This window comes from Bombus fervidus, chromosome 11, assembly GCF_041682495.2.
Source record: "Bombus fervidus isolate BK054 chromosome 11, iyBomFerv1, whole genome shotgun sequence".
Classification (NCBI taxonomy): Eukaryota; Metazoa; Arthropoda; class Insecta; order Hymenoptera; family Apidae; genus Bombus; species Bombus fervidus.
The window spans coordinates 11,176,255-11,198,162 of NC_091527.1; the positions used below are offsets into that span (position 1 = coordinate 11,176,255).

The window sequence follows — 21,908 nt, forward strand, 5'->3', positions numbered from 1 at the left end:
TTTTCCTGATCAAAATTAATCATTTTTATCAATAATTCTGTAAACAGCTGTATTTATATATATTTCCGTGTTTTCATTTTGCTTTATATACAATAACATTCAAGACACCGCGTTCCATTTGAAATTGATGGATAGAAGGTATCGTTACTTCACATTCTCGTTTCATTTTTCCCGTCCAGACGTTCTAACCGTTATTATCACGTCTGACAAAGCGAATAGGCCAGATTGTATAAATCTCACGGAACGTGCATGCCTTTCAGAAATAAATCATCTGATTAAGGAATACACCATTGGTCTGAACCTTCGAAACGTTGATTTGTAATCGCTGATACTGTAATTGCATGAATAAAATTGCGAGAGGCTATGATTATTTCGTATTTCATCACGCTCTTAACACCGGGTTAGGATACTTGTACTACAAGGAAAATTGCTATTGTGTTTCCTGTATAGCTCTCACCTGCTATAATTTCAAACAAATCGCCCGTATCTTGTCAACCTCCGATCGTAATTGATCTTTCCTTAACAGGTGGATCCACTGCCATTTGGCGCAGAAAACGATCGAGTTTCGTCTATTCCTCAGCCAGCTATAAGTATCGAGGGTAGTTACGATAGCAGCAGTGGCGATTCACCGGTCAGCAGTCACGGTAGCAACGGCATACACACTGGTTTTGGTGGTGTTATCAGTATTCCTCCTTCCAGAAAATTACCACCGATGCATCCCCATACCGCAACGATCTCCCACTTGCCGCAGTCGCTAACCAGTGAGTAGTAATAATCTTCCTACTATTTTATTTTTCGAGCATGCATATCTTTATTACGTACAATGAATTAGTATAGTGTACTATAGTATATAGTGTATAGTGTATAGTGTATTAATGATATCAACGTATTTTGCTATAAACTTGCTTTCAAATAGCATATGGTTAGAACGACCTGCGTAGAATTTGATATCAGACATTTATAGAGGTGACTACATTGCAAAATATTACTGCAATATATTTTATTAAGAATAAACTGCATTTTTAGTTTTTTGTATAATAAAACCGCAAACTTCTTTAATGAAGCTTTAAAAGTTTCATTAAATATCACGCAAGCGCGTAATAATCAAGGACTATTGTTTGAGAAGCTCGTTTTGCCAATTCATTCGTTCGTCAACATCTTCCGAATCGCAGAACATAAATTACCATTAAAATTTGAAAGTATCCATTAACACAATATTTATAATACGGGATCGTAGTATGGTTGATCCTCCATTTGCATTACTGGGTCATTCTCGAGCAGTAATTTTAAACAATTTTTCATTTTTTCTATATTTTTGTTTAAATTTCGCTCTGCTTAAGAAAAATAAGGTAACACGAAAAAATAAAACCTATTGGATGATATTCTAGAAACTTTGAAAAATATTCAAGAATTTTTTAAAATATAAAATCCTAAAAGAGACTGCACGAACTTAAACGAACCAGTATGCAAATGATGTCAGTAAAAATAAGATTACAGACGAAGGGGATGGGTAAGGGAAGGATACATTTAATACGCATGCTCATAACCTATTTACTTCGATGTACTTGCCTGTGATGAATATACATGTAATGTGTACGTAGATACATACACATTGAAAACTGGGATTACCTACCTGTTGCTTGCGTTGACTTTTAGCTATGACTTTTAGCTCCCCTCTTCTTCACCTATGAAACTCACCCTCCATACATAGAGCAATCAGTCTCTGTTGTTTTCATTGTCTCGAGCTCAATAATAAGATTGGGGACATTACTATTATACATACTATCACACATCTCGTTTCATGAAACGTTAAATTTGTTTATACACGAGTATACATTAGTATACATTATATTGAAAGTGATGGATTTCAATCCCATTAAATTATTCCAAATTCCATTAAACACATTAGCACATTACTAGTTTAAATTGTATGGGGTGTTTTGCTTGTTCCGAGTTTCTTTAAATCTCTTACATTAAAATAAAAATAAAAGTCCCTTAATACATTTTTTATACGGTTTTGATCATTCTGTTGTGCTTCAAGTAATTTCCTTAATAACGATAGCGTTTTACGAATACTTAAATTATATTCAAAACAGTAAAGGATCATTTTTCTTAACAAATTGCATAGAAGTCGAAATTTGGTTGATAAATTATTAGCCGCAGGTTATTTTAAAGTTGCTAAAAATCAAACTGTTTCTGCTTATTTTAAAACATACATATATACCGATCGCTCATATTGTTGCTAATTGTATCCTCATGTTCATTAATTGCGTGGCTGTTGATTAATTTGTTTCTCAATCTGACTTTCCAAATATTCATAATTCTTAGCTGATAAATAAAATCTATTCTTGGGTAAAGGAGAGATAATTAAATAAATGAACCGAATTATAGATTTAATTTTCATTTTATGTTTGATATATTTTTATTTTTATATTTATTAAATCGTTATATATATTTTATTGATCTGAATTGTTTTGTAAAAGATGTTATGAAGAAGTAATGAAGATATTTTATTACTTGAGAGGATGCACAAAGTGTGAATCATTTACTGGTTAAAGAGCAATTGGTACTTTCTCATTGCTACTTTCACATATTTGTATCGCGTTCTCTTGATAGGTAATCTTATTTCGCTTAAAACAGTGTACGTACATACTACTTACAAAGTATAGATGTTCAGATAGTTTGAAACTACTACAATTGAAAACAATCTCAACGACTTTCTTCCATCTTGCAATTCCAACGTGTCAGTCTTTAACCATTTCAAACTAGCACTAAAACGAAATAATTATAAAAAAATTAACGACTAGATAAGAAGACCTCCCTTGTTGGAAGACTTTGAAACAAAGACCAGTATTGAGTAGTCGTTGTCAGAAGACTATTACTTAGCTGTGTATGCATATACGAGTTATTATATCGATTGCAATTACCGTATAAAATATTATTTGAAGACGTTCAGTTAATGAAAGATCATTATTCTTCTCGAACACAATTCGACCACTATACTCCACTTCCTCGAATCGAACGTTTGTTACTGATTACCTATAGCTTTCGCGTCTTACGACTTTGACCGACGTCATCTTAACGACGAGAGACATAAAACGGACCAACTGGAGGAAGAATATTCTTATGGACCGAATCTTCAACGACATAACTTCAAACAGACTACTATTAACTCCGTTTTACAAATGAACAAGCTTTTAGAGCGCAAATTCGAGATAGAGTAATCGGTGTATCTGAGTTTATAAATTAAACGGTTCATAACACAAACGATTCTTGTCCATGTTTGATTGTAAAAGCAAAATAACGTTTTGTAGTATCTTTAATGTTTCTTCGATAGGTTTCACTATTGAAGAGTTCGCGGCAATAAAGAGACTGAAAAGAAACTCCAATATTTAAATACATATTCTGTAGATAATTTATTATAATATCGATTTGAACCATGTTGCGAGTTTTGTTTCTGAATACTAGAATAGGTTTTTATAAAAAATCGAAAAATTTGGCAAGACCCGTGTTCATTGAAATACGATTCTCTTTAATTGTTAACGAACTTTTCTAACGTGTTGTGACAAAATTATAACACGTGTCCTTCCACACATATGCGACAATTTTTAAGTAACGATGTTAGAAAGTTGAGTTATTTATGATCGAAAGCGATCTTCGATTCGGAGATTCGGTGGCTCTAATTTGAACAAAAGCCTCGGAACGCTGGGTATAACCGAACGAACGTACTTATAACGTCGTTCACAGTGATCCCAACGAAATTCAAGCCACTCTTTCACTTGACAACCCGACCGAATGTTAACCCCGGGTTTACGAGCGTCCCCATTGGATGGTGAGTCGTTCGAAGCCGGCTAATATAATACGAACTTATAACCAAAGCCGAAACCTGGGAGCTCGCTCTTGCTTTTACGATCTGGCTCGTTTTTAAAAGTTATCGTTATTTTGCTCGCTTTCGGATGAAATAGTTTGTTCACGGACGTAAACGGTTCGAAGGAGGCTAAAGTCTGCGTGCGGACAAACCACACTAAAGTCGAATTGACGCGCCACCGGCTTGTTCCGATCTGTCTAGACGGATCTCAGCACGCGTCCCCTCACAATATCTCAACGAGATAATGCATGGACATGATGCTAAAATTTTTTACGAGTTTGAAACAACAATCAGCCACTCGTAACTAAATTATTTCCTTTCAATGTTGTACGTCCGTTCATTCGTGAAGAACCTCTGATATATGTTTTCTTTACCTGTGTACATATATCGATACTGCGTTCTGTTTTACTTCAGCTACCGATGAAACTAATGGCCAATTTTGTTTCAGTAACGTTGTTTTACTTATCGAGCTACGTTCTGATAAAATGAAACGAATCCTTATTAGAAATAAGTTCAAAATACAGGCTTGATCGATAGCGCGTTGAGTATTAAAATTGCTTTCTTATAAGCAATGATAAATATCGCTATCATACTCTTTTGCTGTGATCGTCGTATAACGCATCCACCGAAATTGGAAATATATTACTTTTTCTCTGTGTTATCAATGCGATTTCGTTTATATCCCTCTTACAACCGGCTTTACGGTAAAAGTATCGCGACAAATAATACAATAGATCATTTCAAACGTTGTGAAACTAGCTACATAAATAAAAGATTCGTCACCATTCCGGACCCTCTAATAATCATTAATAATACAATTTTTCTTTGATCTATGTCGTTGTTCTGTGGTCCTTGCATGGGACCCGGCCGATCCAAATTTTATGATAGTCGTTCTCATAAAGAGTCATAAATCTGTTAATTGATTTCCAACTGACACGTTTCCACGGATCCGCGACGATGAAATTAATACAAAGGGAACGGCATCACTGTATCATAGTTGGTAATGGAAAAGTGGCATGGATCCAGCGATATCATGAAAAGTTGGGTAGAAACGAACGGAGCATAGGGAATCGTTCCTTTAGCGTAGGGGTGATCATAGCGAGTATATGGGGTTGTAAAGTCAGTCTTTACGAGCTTGCACTTTGAAGGCATCGAGCACGGACTTTTAATAACGCGTGGCTTGTTGTTACGCCAGAGAAGGATATGTTTGGTGAAAACGTAACGTCAATTCGCCAACTGTACGTGTACAGAGGACGTTGCGCCGTCGCCATTTTGAATCCCATGTGAAGTCGTGCGTCTCGGCCATCTGACGCGTGACACTTACAACTTGCAACTGCCCGTTCTCATAGTTACTTCTCCTTTTTCAAGGGTCTTTTATAATTATCATACCTTTCTTTCTCCACTTTACAAGACACGCATTTGTCCAGCAAGCACGTTGAAAAGCATTTAGTAAAAACCCGTGAACTTCATTGAGAATACTTCTACTTTTAATAGATAATAATAAGAGTCTTTTTCATACTAGCATGAGATAGTAACTTCTACGTTTGTTTTACCGAATAAGCATATCAAAATAGATTCTATTTATGAAAAAGAGTTTTTATCATATCGCATCATGAATTCCAGGTAACCCACGCGACACGAAATATATGGAATATTTTAAAGTGGGCCGTAAGCAGAATTTATTCGCTCGTGATAATATTTTACAAGCGAGATAATTTCTGTATCGAGTAATTAGTAGTTCCGTGCGTGCTGCGAGGGACTTGCGAAATGCAAGAAAGAAAAAGGCATAGTAAGTGGCGTAGTACGGGAGAAGTAACGTACGATCTTCATAGGCAGCTAGCCTGAGTTTAATCTGTCAATAAAATCAGAGCATGGTTCTTAACGTGCAGCAAGCGTTTGATCGATTGTAGTAAAGATTAATGTTCAGAACTAGATCGTGCAAGATCTAGTTGATTGCTTAGCAAGAAATATTAATTCTTCGAATAACATACACGATTTCCACGAAGATAACGCTCGTGATAATAGAACGGATTTAATGCTTTTTTTTTTTAATGCTTCCGTCTTCGTGTACATGTTTCTTCCAGCGTGTTCCAACCATCGTCGTACGATGCTGCCGATCGTGCGGCACGGTAGCATAATGCAATTAGGAGACCATAATATATACGTAATATAGACATACATGTAAGATGTTATGTTTGTCGAATATACGTGTACCAAACATATTCAAACTCAATTTTCCCCAAGATAAGATTTAAAACGCAAAACTTTCATGCTATATTTGAGAATGCAAAATAACTTTTGTTATTCTCTAATCCTGTGTAACTAAGAATTATGAATTTCGAAAGATCTGAAAATTCACGTTATGTTTGACAAATTTCCAAACTCGATTTTTTTGACAATAGAGTTCCCAATGCGATTCAGTTATTCTTAATTTCCCCTTATTTTAGAATGCTCGAATGTCTCCTTAATTTCATTTGTACTACGATGTACAATTTACGATCGTTGTAATATCGATGGGAAACGCGAAACACGAGTTTACGCTCGAGTTACCATCTTTCTAAGAATACGAGTACGATAATCGAAATAGAACGGTTTTGTGGTTTGTCTAAAAAAAAAAAAATTTCACTTTTGTCACGAAACTCTTGAAATTTTTATGACTTCGGACCTTCGCTCGTAACAGTCACCTTCTCGAAATCCTAACTCGTAAATCTTTGTATCGGGCCGGAGTCGGCTCCTTTCTTCTTTTTCAGCTACCGCGATCGATGACGTACACATTGACCACTTACAAACTCTCATCAATTATTACCCTTTTATAGACCTTTGGTACGTTGAACTAAACGCCGAAGGGGTGGCCTCTCTTATTACACGAAATAGCATGGTGCAGTGTTATCGGGGGTCGTGTGGCACTGTGGGGTAGCATTTACGAGTTTCTTGGGTTACCGTTCTGGTGCGTGATGTCATGGATACAACCGAGGATAGGTCAGGACATGAAAATCCATCCTAAGCACCTTGGTCCTCTCGTTTTACTTGTTGAAACGATCGAGGTTGGTTTTTGCTGTAACTGGTGTGATGAGTCAGTTTGTCGGACAAATTTATTTATCGGCGAATGACTCTGTTGCATATCTCTTTGCATAATATCGTTACGTAATTAATAATTACGTTCGATTAAAATAATTTATTTTCTCTGTTATAGAGAAATGGGTTTTATATTTCAGGACGTAAAACATCTTACGTAAAATAAATTATTTACGTAAATAAAATATTTTAAGCGACCTTATATTAGTTCAGGTGAAAATTCTCCCCTTAAGTAAAGATGTGAATTAATAAACAAAAAATGCCATTGTATGTAGATTACCTATATTCATAAAAGAGATTAGCGTAGTTAGTCATATAGCGTCTTACTTTGATCGATGATAGAAAGATTTCTTAACGATTCAAGCACGGAACAAGTTATTGTAATACTCTTACACGAACAAAGAACGCATAAGACGGATGGTTTATAGCTTCATTGTATAAACACTATTAACAACCAATAATTTCACGATTAGTTCGGGGCGAATAATGACTGTTCCTCCCTTCACGCGAAGATACTCTGTATAAGGGGAATGCAATTTACGATTAACACTTCTGTAATACAATTGGTTTGCGTTACGCTACTACTTTGTAGAATAAATTGATCGGCGCAGTCTTCACACATGAATTATTTATTGTTATCGAATAGCTTAGACACCATAGCTCCTAGAAGCAAATTTTATAATAAATAGTTAATTTAATTGTTACGAATAATTAATAATAAATCCATACTTTCAAAACTAACAAATGCTTAAGTAAGGCAGAATTTTCAACATTTCTCATATTTTTTTTTTTATACATAATACGATAAATGAAGTATAAATGATTTTCAGTATCTGTATATAAATATGTAGTGATTATTCTATATACAATATTTCTATTGTTAACAACAAGAATTATGTGAAAATATTATGTGAAAGAAATGGCAATGAATCGATTGCCTGCGAAATCTCTATAATACAGAATATAACACGTTCCCAGTATGCCATTTTATTGCGACTAATCGGTGACCGTATCGAGAAAATGATATCGAATAGTTAGAAAATAGCACTAATAATTGATAGAATAATGCAATTACTGATTGCATATTGCACCATTGCACTTTAGGAAAAAAGCATTATCCTACAAATATAGTACTCTTTGAATCACTCATCTTTCCCCTCTGACATTTTTTTGTAATTGCACTGGTAATGGAGTCGTAACATGAAACAGTTACGTAGATCACCCCTGTATACATAGTATAATAAAGAATGATACTTATTCTTTAACATTTTGATGATACCCTCTAACAAAGATGACAACAGCTTTATCGGAATCATATTCAATTTTAATACTCAACACGCTATCGATCAAGCCCGTATTTCTGCAATGTTATTTCGAGTTTGATATCTAACAGATACTTTGTACGCTTTTACATCAGGTTTCGTTGCATTTTGACGGACTATAAACGAAGCTATAAGTAACGTTACTAATTCTGCGATATGTTTTTTAAATAGATTGCGCTTATCGAGTTGATGTATAAATTACAGAACAGTATGAATACCTATTTTGTGAAAAAGTTTGTAGAAACTTTCACGATTTCAATATTATGCATGCGCATTCAGCGTGTTAACATTGTCACCTTCGGTTTAAAACTTGTACATTCGATGCGCATTGTTTTACAGTAGCAATTATTCAGTTTTTATTATTATCGCATTTTGTAGCTTTCGCAGCAACGTTTCTCGAGGAAACGGCAGTTTCACAAACGTAACTGATTAGAAATTAGAAAGTAACTCTATAAAACTGACAGCTACTTGGGAAAGTAATTTTAGTCACTGTCAAGCACAAGTCGTTGAAACAGTTCAGCAACTTCAATTTATAATACTTCGACGATATTTTGATACGTTACATAATTAAATAAATGTGACACGTTGACATTAGTATGGTTTTGTTAATAATTTGCAGGTATGAAATTGCATATGTCGTAGTATTTTAACGAAATACATTTATTTTTGTGTTATTAATATGTTCTAGTAGAGAGAATTATATTTATATTTGAATGAATTTAAGAAAGGGGATCAACGTTGTTACAAATAAGCTATGAAAGACCATTTCTACAATTCTACAAAACTGATATATACTAAAGTTTAATTTTTTTCTATATTTTACACTTGTATTTCTTATATTCTTAATGTCATATCCGTTCAATTACCTGATTTAATCACTACAGCTTGCATTTTATGACAATATCAGACAATTAAGTGTTAATAGGTCCACTTTCAGCTTCCCATCTCGTTTTACACATCGATACTTTTACTATTTTTGGACTGCTTTTTACTTACTCTCCAGCATATATAGACTAACATTAAATATTCCAACGCGCTTTCTATTTTCTCTAACGTAGATAGTTTAACTCGAACAGATATCCGATAAGGCCGATGATTTTCTTACTTCTGGCAATATAAATGTAATGTAAAGTTATAAGTAGAAATTAAAAGTTCGAACATAAGCATCTATCTCTCCATCTATATATAAGCGTCTATCTTTTTCGTGGGCCAAGTTTTCTCGTTAACGTCGGTGTCACTTTCACGAATTACTCCAAATGCCGAAGGAATTATTCGTTGCCGCATATATTGCGTCTCTGTGACGCGTAAATTCGATAGAAAGTTCTTTTATGCCGAGATGATCTCTTTTAATGTTTAGACTTCGTTTGTCTGCAACCACTTTTCCCCATTTCCTACGGATTTTAGTCCGCGTTCCACGAAAACGTCCGGCTTCTAACCTGGGCTATCCCAGGGATTCAGTTTATAACCGTAGACTCTACGAGGTTTTATTATGCCTCCCTTTCTCTTTCCCTCGGCCGACGCGACGCATTGTTACGTCACCCTCCGATCCTCTTAAACGATCTTCCCACTATCGCTGATTGAAAGTTAATATGTTTATTCTTTATACGTTTTGACAATTATGAGCCAAGGATTTATCGTATTTACGCGATGGTGATTGTTCGCTCCTTGTTAATACTTTCAGGGCGGAATCTTTTAGCTTGCGCGAGAAACTTCTTTTTTTTTTTTATTAATTACCAATAATAGACACGTATCTCTTCAGGTGGTTTCGTAAAGAAGACATAATATATTTTAAAATTTGACAGTAGCTTTATTGGAAACAAATACATTCATCGGTCAATTAATTAATCACTCGTTAAAGCACAATGTTGCGTTTAGGTCAAAGAGATTGAAATATAAATTGAGTTTTCTCATTTTCAAGCGTCACTTTTCCAATACATACGTGCTATTTGATAATAATAAATGGTTACCGCTTATTTTCTGTTATATTTTTCCGCTTTTGCGCATTTTTCAACATTTCTGTATATTTACATCTATATTCTATCACTCTTTTCCAACGAAGCTGATTGAAACAATTTTGTTTCAGATAGAAAAGGCAGTAATTGTTCATGAATTTATTTAATTTTATTTCCAGTTCGCTTTATTTGGACGTAAATAAATGTTGAATTTTATATTTTACAATTCTCTATGATATATAGGGAATATCTGTAGAAACAGTCTTTCCTTCATTTTCACTCAATTCGAAATCTGTACATACCAATCCACTCCATTACATTCTATTTCGTATTGGTGAAAATAAAGTAAAATTGCAATTCATATTTGAGGTTTCTGTAACAGCGCGTGCCTAACATAAATGCACTGTGCATGCGTGTTGAATCTCTAATCAGCACTACAATCTGTCCAACGAAGCGAGACTAGAGACATTCGATTGTCACTGATCGGCAATCAATAGCCGCAGCAATTACGTTTTGTTTATGTCTACTCTTTCGTTTCGTTAGACGGTCTTATAGTTGTAAGTGTAAAAGGGAGATAACTCTAGATTAGATTACTTTCGTTTGACGAACTAATAACAACGTAAACGAACGATCTTATTCGTGGCAAGATTTTTTTTATAGAAGAAAGTATTTTGATAAACAAAGATAGAATAGATAAAATTGGTATTTTTAAAATAATAAAATATCCTTTGAATCTCATTTATAAGTTCTACTTAAACATTTTTTTATACAAACTTTAATATATGTGTGTATCCACATGTATCGAAGAAGATCGTAGTATTAAAAATATTATTTTCGATATATATATATGTTATCGAGTGCGAGTATCATCACATATTTACTTGATCTTTCTTTTCCCTCATTTTTCCTTTCAGTAAAACAAGGACATTATTTAATAAGAATAATAATAATAATATCAGAGTATCTTGGAATTCATTTCGCATACTCTTTTCGACTTTTTTCCTTTGAGCGAAATTTTCCGCTTGCCTGACTCGTTTCTAACCGATGATTGACAGGTATACAATACATGCAACTGCTGGCAAGCTAAGTGCAAAGTGTATAAATAGGTAACTGCAAGTATTTAAATGTAAATAAGAACGCGAAGCAGGTCGAAGTAAAGTAACTGCGGTTACATTTAAAGCTTTCTGTTGCTCGGCTACACAATGTATGTCACGTGATGCTACCGCAATTACCAGAAAACTTTGCATTAAAATATCGATTGCATGTGTTTCGTCCATTGCACCGAGGCATACGTCTTTTAACATCAGATCGTTTACGTAAATAGTGCGCTCTAGATACAACTGCGATAAATCCATAAGTACTTATTATATACAGGCGATGAACGTTCATCAAGTTATACTCGTCAAATTGTGTTGACGTCGATTTCTATTCCTTCGAAGGCGTATCCTTTAACTTTAAAAAGAAACGATTCTATATTTTGTTCTATGTATAATGCAAGTGTTGTTCATAGTATATATTTTGTTTATTATATCTTAGCCAATTTAACAAGATTAGGAAGTAATTAAAAACTGTAATAATATACAATGAATCATACAAGTATTTTACATTAGTTATATATAAAATATATAAAATTTTATTCATTGTTAAGCTAAGCGTAATAATATTGTTTCTTTTCCACTGAAACTTCAATTAATATGAAAATACTGATAAGAATGTATATATAGTTAAATTATACTTGTCTTATGTAAATACAAAAATGCTGCCAAGTATTTGCAAAAACGATTAAATAAATAGATACCTGTAGGTTGAAGCTAAAATTCCAATACCATTTGAAATATAAATAAATTACTAATGCTTGCTAATCCCTTAGCTTGTAATTTGATCATAACTGATATGAAATATAAACCGATTTCTGCAACAATTAAATTTCAGAACGTAAATAACGAAGATTAAATTTGCTTTGTACGATATCATTATTTTTATATTTCTCATTGATTTTGTTTTTTATTGTGGCGATTCGAATCATCATGAAGGCACTAGTCTTGCAATAGATTAATTTCAGTCATCTTTTCTAGCTACGAATTTAACGGTGGAAAAAGTGTAAGCTAAATTGCACGAAGAGACAAAGTAACATTTCTCATACGTCAAGCGTTCGTTTCCTGTCGTAACAAGCTTTGTCGTCTTCGATATCGCGTGTTCAGTCAGAAGAATCGATCGATGTTACTAAACATACTTGGAAATCATCAATACTTAACTGTTCTTGGATTTTTACGCGTCAAAAGTATAGGTTGTTTGATATAATTATATGCACCCTATGAAGGATACAAGACTAATGATGCATGAGACAGCTTATGACTTTTTTTTAGTATGTATATATATGTTAGAAAAATATACGATATAATAGAAAAGATAAGGGACATTAATGTTTTGAGACTCGTGCATTATCAAAATCTATTTTGAATCGGCGAACTCAACGAATTGTTAACGTCTCTCTAATGCTATATAACAAGATATAATTTTAATTAATTAATTTTTTGCCATTCATAGTAATATTTTCTTCCTAAACTCTCTCTTGATTTATCTTGATCTTAGGAAAATGTGAAAAATTTGACATTTATAGTAAAGGGATTGACTGTTAATAGACTTAAATATAGTTTTTCACTCTCTTGTTAAAAGCAAATTAGTATCGTGCAGAGCTTCCTGCTTGCTGTATATCGAAGGTGACTCTAAAATTTCAATTACTTAACAACTGTAGCTAAATATAGTACACTAGGATATTCCTAGACTGACATTGTAACGAATATGTATAACTTTGTTTTTCTCTGTTTCTTCGGATGAAACTGTCGTGCCAATTAAATTAACCCTTTGGCAGTGTAACAAAATAACAGAGAATTTAAAATGCATGACTTAGATAATACATAATTATATATTTTTTTATCGTCAAGGTTGCTAGAATTTTTCCTTGATATTTCTAAAATAATCTAAAAATAATGTTTTCATAAAATACTTAGTTTCAACTTTTTAAAAATATTACTAACTATGCTACGTATTATGACACTTCAGATGTGAAATTTATATAGCTACTACGCTATTTTATAGTTACAGTGTGATTGAGTTAAGCAATTAATTTTAGTTAGTTATATATGACTGTACGATCATCATGCTTTAAATGAACTAATAAAATTCCTAACTTTTTATATCTTTTCCTTCATCATTAACATTGAAACACAGAATTCGAAAGAAACACATAATCCTAGTAAATCTATACAATTTTTATCTGCTGGAACCTTATAATTATACTTTTTTCAGAATAGCGAGATATTCTATCACGTACGATTGAGTTAACAAGAAAATTTATTCTCTTCGTTGTTTTTGCATGTTATATTAAATGGAACATGTGCTTAGGAACACAATCGATCACTGTAACCGTGGAAATGGTTGTAGTATACGAACTGATGCTTTTGCTTACCGCTTTCACATTTTGTAGTAGTATAGCACAAACGACATTCAAAGCTGTTCGATTTTTCGCGGATGTTTGTTAAATCAAATTTTTCTAAGTTGGGTAAATTAATACGAAATACTATTCGATTAATAATGGAGTCGTATAGACTTTTTAATACGAATCGAAAGAGTAGTACAAGGCATATAAAAATATTTTTAGAAATGCTACTGGTAGATTAGATTAGAAGTTAGCTTCACTTTTGTTTATTGTATATTTTTTGTTAATAAATCAAAAGAAACCTACGTAAATAAAACCTTATCTTGTACGGTGATTATATATCGACACATTCTAATTGAACATACTATTTGATAAAGAGAAGCTATTTATAAATATTTCAAATTATGTAACAGATAAACTCGTGCAAGTTGCAAACTATTGCTCACTGGTCACTTTTCACAAAAGTAGATCCACTTCTTAAATTAATTGCCAGTAACAGAGACGAAAAATTATATTTTACGAGATCTTACGAGAAAAATAATTAAGAAGGTAGTACTCTCCTGCTTTGGAAAATTAAATAATTAGAAAAATAATAATCATGATAAATTATAAAAATTTTGTAAGTTATCAGCAACCATTGATGAACCAAAAATCTACGCAATTTCATCGTCGATCGAAAAATACTCCTTGTAAATAATTTTAAACTTCATATTAGAAAGCAATATATACAAATAACGTGTGAAATATCGATGCGTGTGGCCTATGCTATACATAGATCTATCCTCAATACACAATAATACCGTTCGTGACAGTATCTGTTGCAATGGTACTTTTGAAGTTCCTTGCTTTCAGTTTAATACATAGTTCAGAAAAAAGTTATTTACGTGAGCTTTTTACGTTATTAGACAGTTGTTCGAAATGTCGAAGTAGGGTTTCAAGAGAAAGTTTTACGATATTCAAAGGAATATGTAATACCCAGTATTTGTACTTGTCATTGCTGTTATGAGCTTATATATATATATAAGTTCGTTATCACTGCTAACTATTCTACAACTAAGTTAACCCTTCTATTTTCTCGGTACTATTACATAGGTGCACACTCGTATTTCGAACTGTGAAGTAGAATATTACTCTCGTGTTATTTTTAGAAACTAACTACATAAATACAGTTTCATTTCACTTATCAATAATTCTTATACGTTTCTAAATGTTGAAATGTTTGTGCATTGGATAAATTACAAATATTAGTGGCTGTTAAATAAGTTGGCAAAGAACAAAAGAATTGATTCGTGCGTATCTTAAGCTATCGACTCTGAATCTAAATCGGTCTTAAAAATAGCGTGGTTGTAGTTTGCAAGGTTTTGGTCAACCCGCCTGAAGGAAGGGTGGATTGTAAAGTTGGTCACAGTCTAGTGACTCGAGTCGGTCTCTTTTACGAGGCGACAGGGTTAAATGATCTGTCACTTTCACCCTCGCTGTATCTGCTCTGCTCAGTGGGCAGCTTACTACTATCACAAGAATGCCATAAAATATTATAGCTGCCATCAGTGTTGGCGATCCACACTTGCGCATCAAGCAAGTAACTTACGACTCGTATTTCCTCGTTATCACTCTTTCTTTTCTATGAATGTCTTCCTTTTATCATGTTGCCCTTTAACTGTTTTTATTCCTCATTTGTACACCTACTTACGTGTTAAAGCGAATTAAGATATCTCAAGTTAAACCTACAGAGGCTACCGAATTTTGAAGCTCCTTTCAAAAGGTGTATGCCTTCTGCCTTATAGAGTAGTCAATTTTGAAAGCTCATTTTAATTTATCATATCGTAATTTTGAATATTTTTACTGTCCTTGCTTTTATGATAAGACTAGATCAAGCCAGGAAGTAGGTAAAAGTGTAAAAGGTAGATATATGATTTTTAAAGCGGACTACTTTCAGGATACTTTCAAGGCTTCAAGACATACAAAATATATATACATGTATATATATAAAAGCCTTTCACTTGCTCTCAGATAACTTTTACCTTTACTATAATTTCGATCTCGGTTATAATTTGTTTTACTTATGCTTGTCGTTTTATAAAAGTAATCTCAAATTCCAATGTACTATATCTTCTTTTTTCAAATATATGCGACAAAATGATTCAATTCGCAAATAATTACAAATCACAATAAGAACCGAGAATAAATGACAAATCGATCTTGTAAATGTTAATATTAAAGATACAAAAATTTTGTTCGAAATAAAAATGTAACACTCATTCGGTGTTCTATTCTTCTTTTATGATCTTTCTTACAAGGAACCATCCTCCGATCTTCCATAGTGATCGATATCCCGGTAAAATTCGAGCGTTTTGTCAACGAGTGTTCTGATAACCGAAAATCTACTGTAATTACATCAAATACATAGACAAAATAAGATCTGATCGCAGAGACCCTCGCGTGCTTTTCCTAATTCTCTGATAAAATCGGAAGAAAAATCTCGCAGAAGGGTGGAGAATTCCAGTGAAAGGAACGCGGGCAAGCAGAATCGGTTGATTTTCGTTGTTGCATAGCGCTGCCGCCGCGTCAGCCAACATCTCATGTCCAAAGAGTCCTAAAATCTTTACGGCCTTCTACTTACTTCTACTGTGCACCCGGAGGGCAACGATCTTCACGGCATCTCGGCCAGTCTTCACAGGGGTGTTTATGGTCTTTCGCTCTCTCGACTTGCATTGTACGCGGTGTGTCCGCGCAACGCTAGTATGTCTGCGTGTAAGATCGCTGGTTCGTCGCGACGCGGTATGTCGGGCGTCGCGTGACGTCATCGTCTTCGTCTCACGAAACTGTTAATCCAGCCACGGAGGTGTATGCTTACTTATTGCTAACTTTTTTATCGCATGTGAATTGTTCGGCGCTTTACTGTACGGCCGAGCTATGCATTTAAAATGCAAAAAGTTCACTAGTTCCGAGAATTTTGCATGTACGTACAATATGTACCTACCCCCGAAATGGCGGGAATCGAATGTTACCAAATTGAAATGTTGTTATAACGTAATTATAATTGGGATAGTAATTTGTATGGCGAGCAAACTTCAACAAGTGGAAATTAGTGATCGAATCGAAATCAATTTTCGAGCACCAAGTACATAACTATTTGGCAGGCGAACGAATCGAATATATAAAATAAGCTAATGAGAATGACGTGTAATGTCACATATTTTATCGCAGATACAGTGCAAGTCAATTACACAACACTCACGCGAACTTTCTATATAAGTATTTCCAAACAAACAATAGCTAAAACTGAAGCTGTAAATAATTTCAAAGAAACAATTATATACAAATCATATAACAAAGTCGTTATTACGAAGTGAAAATTGTCTTGCAAGTTAACAAAAAATAAAAAGAGAACTAATAGTAAATTACGATAGAAAGCAACGACAATAAAAAGTACAAGGGATATTAGGATAACGAAGATTACTTTGCTAGCTTGTTCAGAAGAATTTACCAGGTACATACATTTTTCCATTTATTATCTAAGATCTGTTTTAACTATCGCACAAACATCGCACATGCGTATCCCAAGTAATTTTTTTAAACGAACGAGGAATACGTTCGTCTGTTTGCAAGCAATGGCCAAAAGCGAGCAAGGATTTTATGCGAACGCTTGACAGGATAGAATTTTACTGCTTCCGAAATGTCGTGTCTCGTAAAAGCTGCCGCGTTCACGACCGTTCCTTCATTCGGCTCTTTCCACTGGAACTTATTGCGATTTCACGTTGACTATTTTTATAGGCGAAGAAGAATTGTTGCAAAGGGTTTCGGTTATACCGTTTTTATTGAAATGCACGTAAAACGTCAAGTACAAAGCTTCCAGTGTAGCGAGGGGTTGCGTAGGCGATACGTCTGTAACTTTCCTTTGCTACGATCCTCTTGTCTTTAAAACGTCGATGGATACGTTAAAGTTGATATTAAGGAAGTTTCTGGGTAGAAAACTTTTATCACGAATGAAGGTGATGATATGTAGGTTCGTGTTCAGAGTTAGCGATAAGTATTTCGTTTGAACGGTTTGATTCTGTTTCATCGATAATTTTTAAGCGCGTTAGAAGTATGTATCAACGTTGATTCCAAATAAGAAAGAAAATATATTTATTATGAACCTACGTAACTCAATTGTAATCATTTCATTTTTATTCAGTAACTACAGATATCCGTAATTTCATTGTTTAGTTCTAACAGACACATTTCTGGCAAAATGAAGATTTTACAAAATTCTTTTATTCCTTATACTCTTCTTCGAACAATTTTCATAAATATCAATTGACTAGCCCCACGATTTCTCAATCTAAACTTTCAATTCAACGATCGTTTCCCCATTTTACCCAGAGAAACTTAATCATCGTTAGGAAGCGATAGTGAGAAAGAATATTTTTATACGTTCGTCTATGTTAAATGAAATAATAAAAAAGATTTTTTTGTAACATGATCAAAAGGTGTCCCGCAAGGCGTAAAAGAGTGCTGAAAGTCTGAAAGCTTTTGTTCCGGCTGGCAAGAGAACATCGGCCCAGTGAATGATACTCGGTACGATACGACGTGTCTTTTGTCATTGAAACGGCCCCTCATCGGTGTACAGGCCAGGGTTTCAATTACGTGGCGATACAACGGTATCATTGCTACAAAGCCCGTTTCTAAACCATCCCTCGTGAGAGCTATATGTGCCGCGATGTATGTCCATCGAACACACGACCAGTGGTCGAAATGTAGACGGGGGTTTCGCGTTCCTCTATGTAACACGAGATCCTCGCAGGGATCATCAAGCTGGAAATTCGTGAGATCTCGTGTTTACGCGCTTGTATGCGATCCCTGGCAAAACTCTAGCTCGTAGTTTTCTTTGCGCATAGACACTTGTGTTAGTTTAAAAACAATTTCTTTTCGTCAGATAATTTTTTTCGGCAAGCTTTTGCGCGTTCCCAAGCACTTGGCGTATTCGAGTGATTTTAGCCTCGTGCTTTGGGATATCGAGCAAACTCTTTCAATATGATTTACACAATGACACTTGAAAATGTATTCTACAAACATTTTTATTCGTGTCACAGGTTAAGTGAGCTTGCTATACGATTTGTGCGGGATTTCTAACAATGTCACGGTTATAGCCTTTGTTCTTCGGATACCAGAGAGGATATCGAGTTAACGACCAATTTCATGCAATCAAACGCACATCTATAAAATGATATAATCGTATTCGTGTGGTCAGAATTGTCCCGAGAGAAAATTCTGTGTTAATCGGTTATCATTGTCGCTGATGGCGTTTGACCTTTGACATTGATTACGAAAGCTTTATTCTTCGGTTCTTACGATGATCGTACGAATATTGTATTATTAATCTCGATATGGTTGTTATTCTTCTACAAGGTTAATAGCAACATTATTTTTCTACCTATTTTGCGATTCTTAACAGTATCATTCGCAATTAACGTTATTCTTTCATTAGGATAGTTGGAATAATAAATGAATATATACAATAAAGTATATGTTAGAATATAATCTTAGAGTTAAGATAAATAATCTGTGCAAGACACAATGTTTATGTTAAAATAATATTCGGTGATATTTATTAAACAGAACTACAGAACCAAATGTATATAAGTGAGTGATATGGTATAATTAACAAAGTATACAGGTAAAGAATTTATGGATCGTTGACAGTTACTCTCAGACTGACTGTAGGCAGTGATCCATGATCCCTTAAACATTTTGAACCCCACTCTCTATACAGTAATAAGTATGACCTGTGTAAGTGTCCTGTTCAAATGCCTGTGTAGGTGTCTGTATAAGAGTATTTGTGTCTTAGCTAAGAGTATCTAAGAGTATTGCGTGTAATATCGTTGTATTCCAACAGTATAATATGAAAATTTTCTTAACCTTATGATGACCGGTTAACTTCAGGCAACTTTCATGGCAAAAATTAACAAAATGTGGATTTTATTATATTTGTAGAAAAATCCAATAATTTCGAATATCTAAAATATGGAAGAATAAGTGTAATAAATGATCGAAGAATATATCTATAGTTAACACGTATATGACGCTAGTGTTGCTTCACTAGTTATTACAAAGCTAATACATTCGATTTAAATTGCAAATAGAGAAGGAAATTATTCTGAAGAAAATTGTATAAGGATTCCGGATTATTGAAGTTAGTTTATTGAACATCGAGATTTTATGTATACACGCTTGTGTCATCTCTAATTCGTTGTTATTGGATTCATCGTCAAACGTGTCTAAATAGATATTAATTCTTTTTTAACCTGGTAATAAAAAAGTTTTAATGCTAATCATTTTTTCCATTTTATGATATAAGTATGATCTGTACATAATAGGAGTTTAGTCTGATCCCGTAAAAATTGTTTGAAAAATTGTTGAGAAAATATATTTTGTGAGTTAGTGGTGGTATAAACAAACTTGTTTCTTCTTTTAACATTTTGTGGATACTTCGCAATAAGTTGCAAATAAATCATGCAATAATACAGGAATTAGGATAACAATTTATATATATTAGAATGAATTTATTCGTATTCATATTTTCGAAGAAAATTCAAATAGACAAATTTTTCGATAATCGTCCACATGTCATCCACCTCACCGATTTCGATGATCTTTTAATATATTGTCGGCGGCGTGATTCTGAACAGCTTTTCCCTATATATATAAACCGTCCTTAATTTCTGAGACTTGCGAATAATCGCGCGCGACTACAAAATCCATCGTCCAATATGGCACAATTTCCATTAGTGGTACCGCTACTAAGGATCGCGCGCAACTGCAAAGTCAATGGGCGACTAACCGCGACAGATCAGTCGCGTGCGACTATAAAGTACAGGAAACATTCGATAATTGCACAAAAAGATCCTTCGCATAATTGCCCAGTCGTCATCCCCACTACGGGGAGAGATTCCTTTGACACACTGCAGAACCCGACGGTCCGCGAGTAATGTAATACGATTCAATGTCGGATATCGGCGAGACAATGTATCTAGGTACTAATTCAAAAGCGGAACATTTTTATTTTTGACTTTTTTAAAATTAATCTTCTACTGACGTATTTGCGTGATCTGTCTGATTAAAACGAGACCAAACACGATATAGTTTGAATTATATTTGCTTATTTATATGTATTTAATTATCATTAATTAAGCAAGCAAATGTGCTTCAAATTATATCGTCTTTGGTCTCATTTTAATGAAAAAAATGTAAGAAATACGTTGGTAAAATTTTCATTGATCAGAAATCAAAAATAAAAATGCTTAATTTTGTTTATTGTAGTTAAAGGTATCAGTTGAATGTCATTTTGCTGCTAGAAGCGTGAGGGATTCTCTCTGAAGACATTTCAAAACATGATACTATTAGCTTATAGTACTATATAATAGTATTTAGTAATAATATATACTATTAATATATACTAGTAATATTTAATAATTATTATTACCATTATATATAATATTCTAATTTATAATATCTTGAATATAAATAATTAATATTACGATGATGAGAAATTTTCTACCATAATACTACACATATTATAAAACACAAAATTTAGTTATTTTATCTACGTCAAACTTTTTGTTCCATACTAACAGGTTTTCCACATGTATAAGTTACTAATTTTTTACAAAGAACATCACGACAGGTTCATTAATATGTTAAAAAGTGTGTAGTTCGTTAAAAGAATAAAACTGACCTTTGTTCGGCGTCGCGCGCGATTCTTGGCAAGTCGCGCTACTAATTACAAGTGGAAAAGGGCCCTTACAGAACAGCGACCTGATTAAATAACGTTTAACCCAAACCTAAATCTTATCTTTTGTTTATAGCTTATATATGTTTGGGTTAGGTGTCGTTTTATCCAGCCGTCGGCAATTAAACTGAAGCGTATGCTGTCACGGATGCAAATTATTGCTGGAATTTGCTATAGTGGTACCGACAATTTTCTGCGAATATCTCGGAAACTAAGACCCAGCAGCGTGTACACATGTTACATCTATAAGTAAAGCCTGTTCAAAATGTCGATTTCTACAACATATTTAAAAATCATCGAAATCGGTGACACGGATGAGATAATTACCAATTTTTGGATAGAAAGATTTCAATGGTACATTTTCTATAAATCGAGCAGGAAATAACCAGAAAGATAATGAAATATTTATAACACTTAGATACAGACTAGAGTGATCTTATTCCATTCAACAGTTTTTCTAATTGTAAACATAGACGTATAC

General features: G+C 33.8%; 1 protein-coding gene across 8 annotated transcripts in view; it reads left to right on the forward strand.

The window, feature by feature from the left end:
- Dsx (transcription factor doublesex) overlaps positions 1 to 21,908 on the forward strand; it is a 109,409-nt gene that overhangs the window by 11,188 nt on the left and 76,313 nt on the right. For all 8 annotated transcript variants that reach the window (XR_011801119.1, XR_011801120.1, XR_011801118.1 and 5 more), the window contains one exon: positions 527 to 761. Coding sequence is in view for 4 of the 8 variants with exons in the window: in XM_072013327.1 (XP_071869428.1) it covers positions 527 to 761 (235 nt within the window). In the remaining 4 variants the exon portion in view is untranslated. The remainder of the gene's footprint in view (positions 1 to 526; positions 762 to 21,908) is intronic.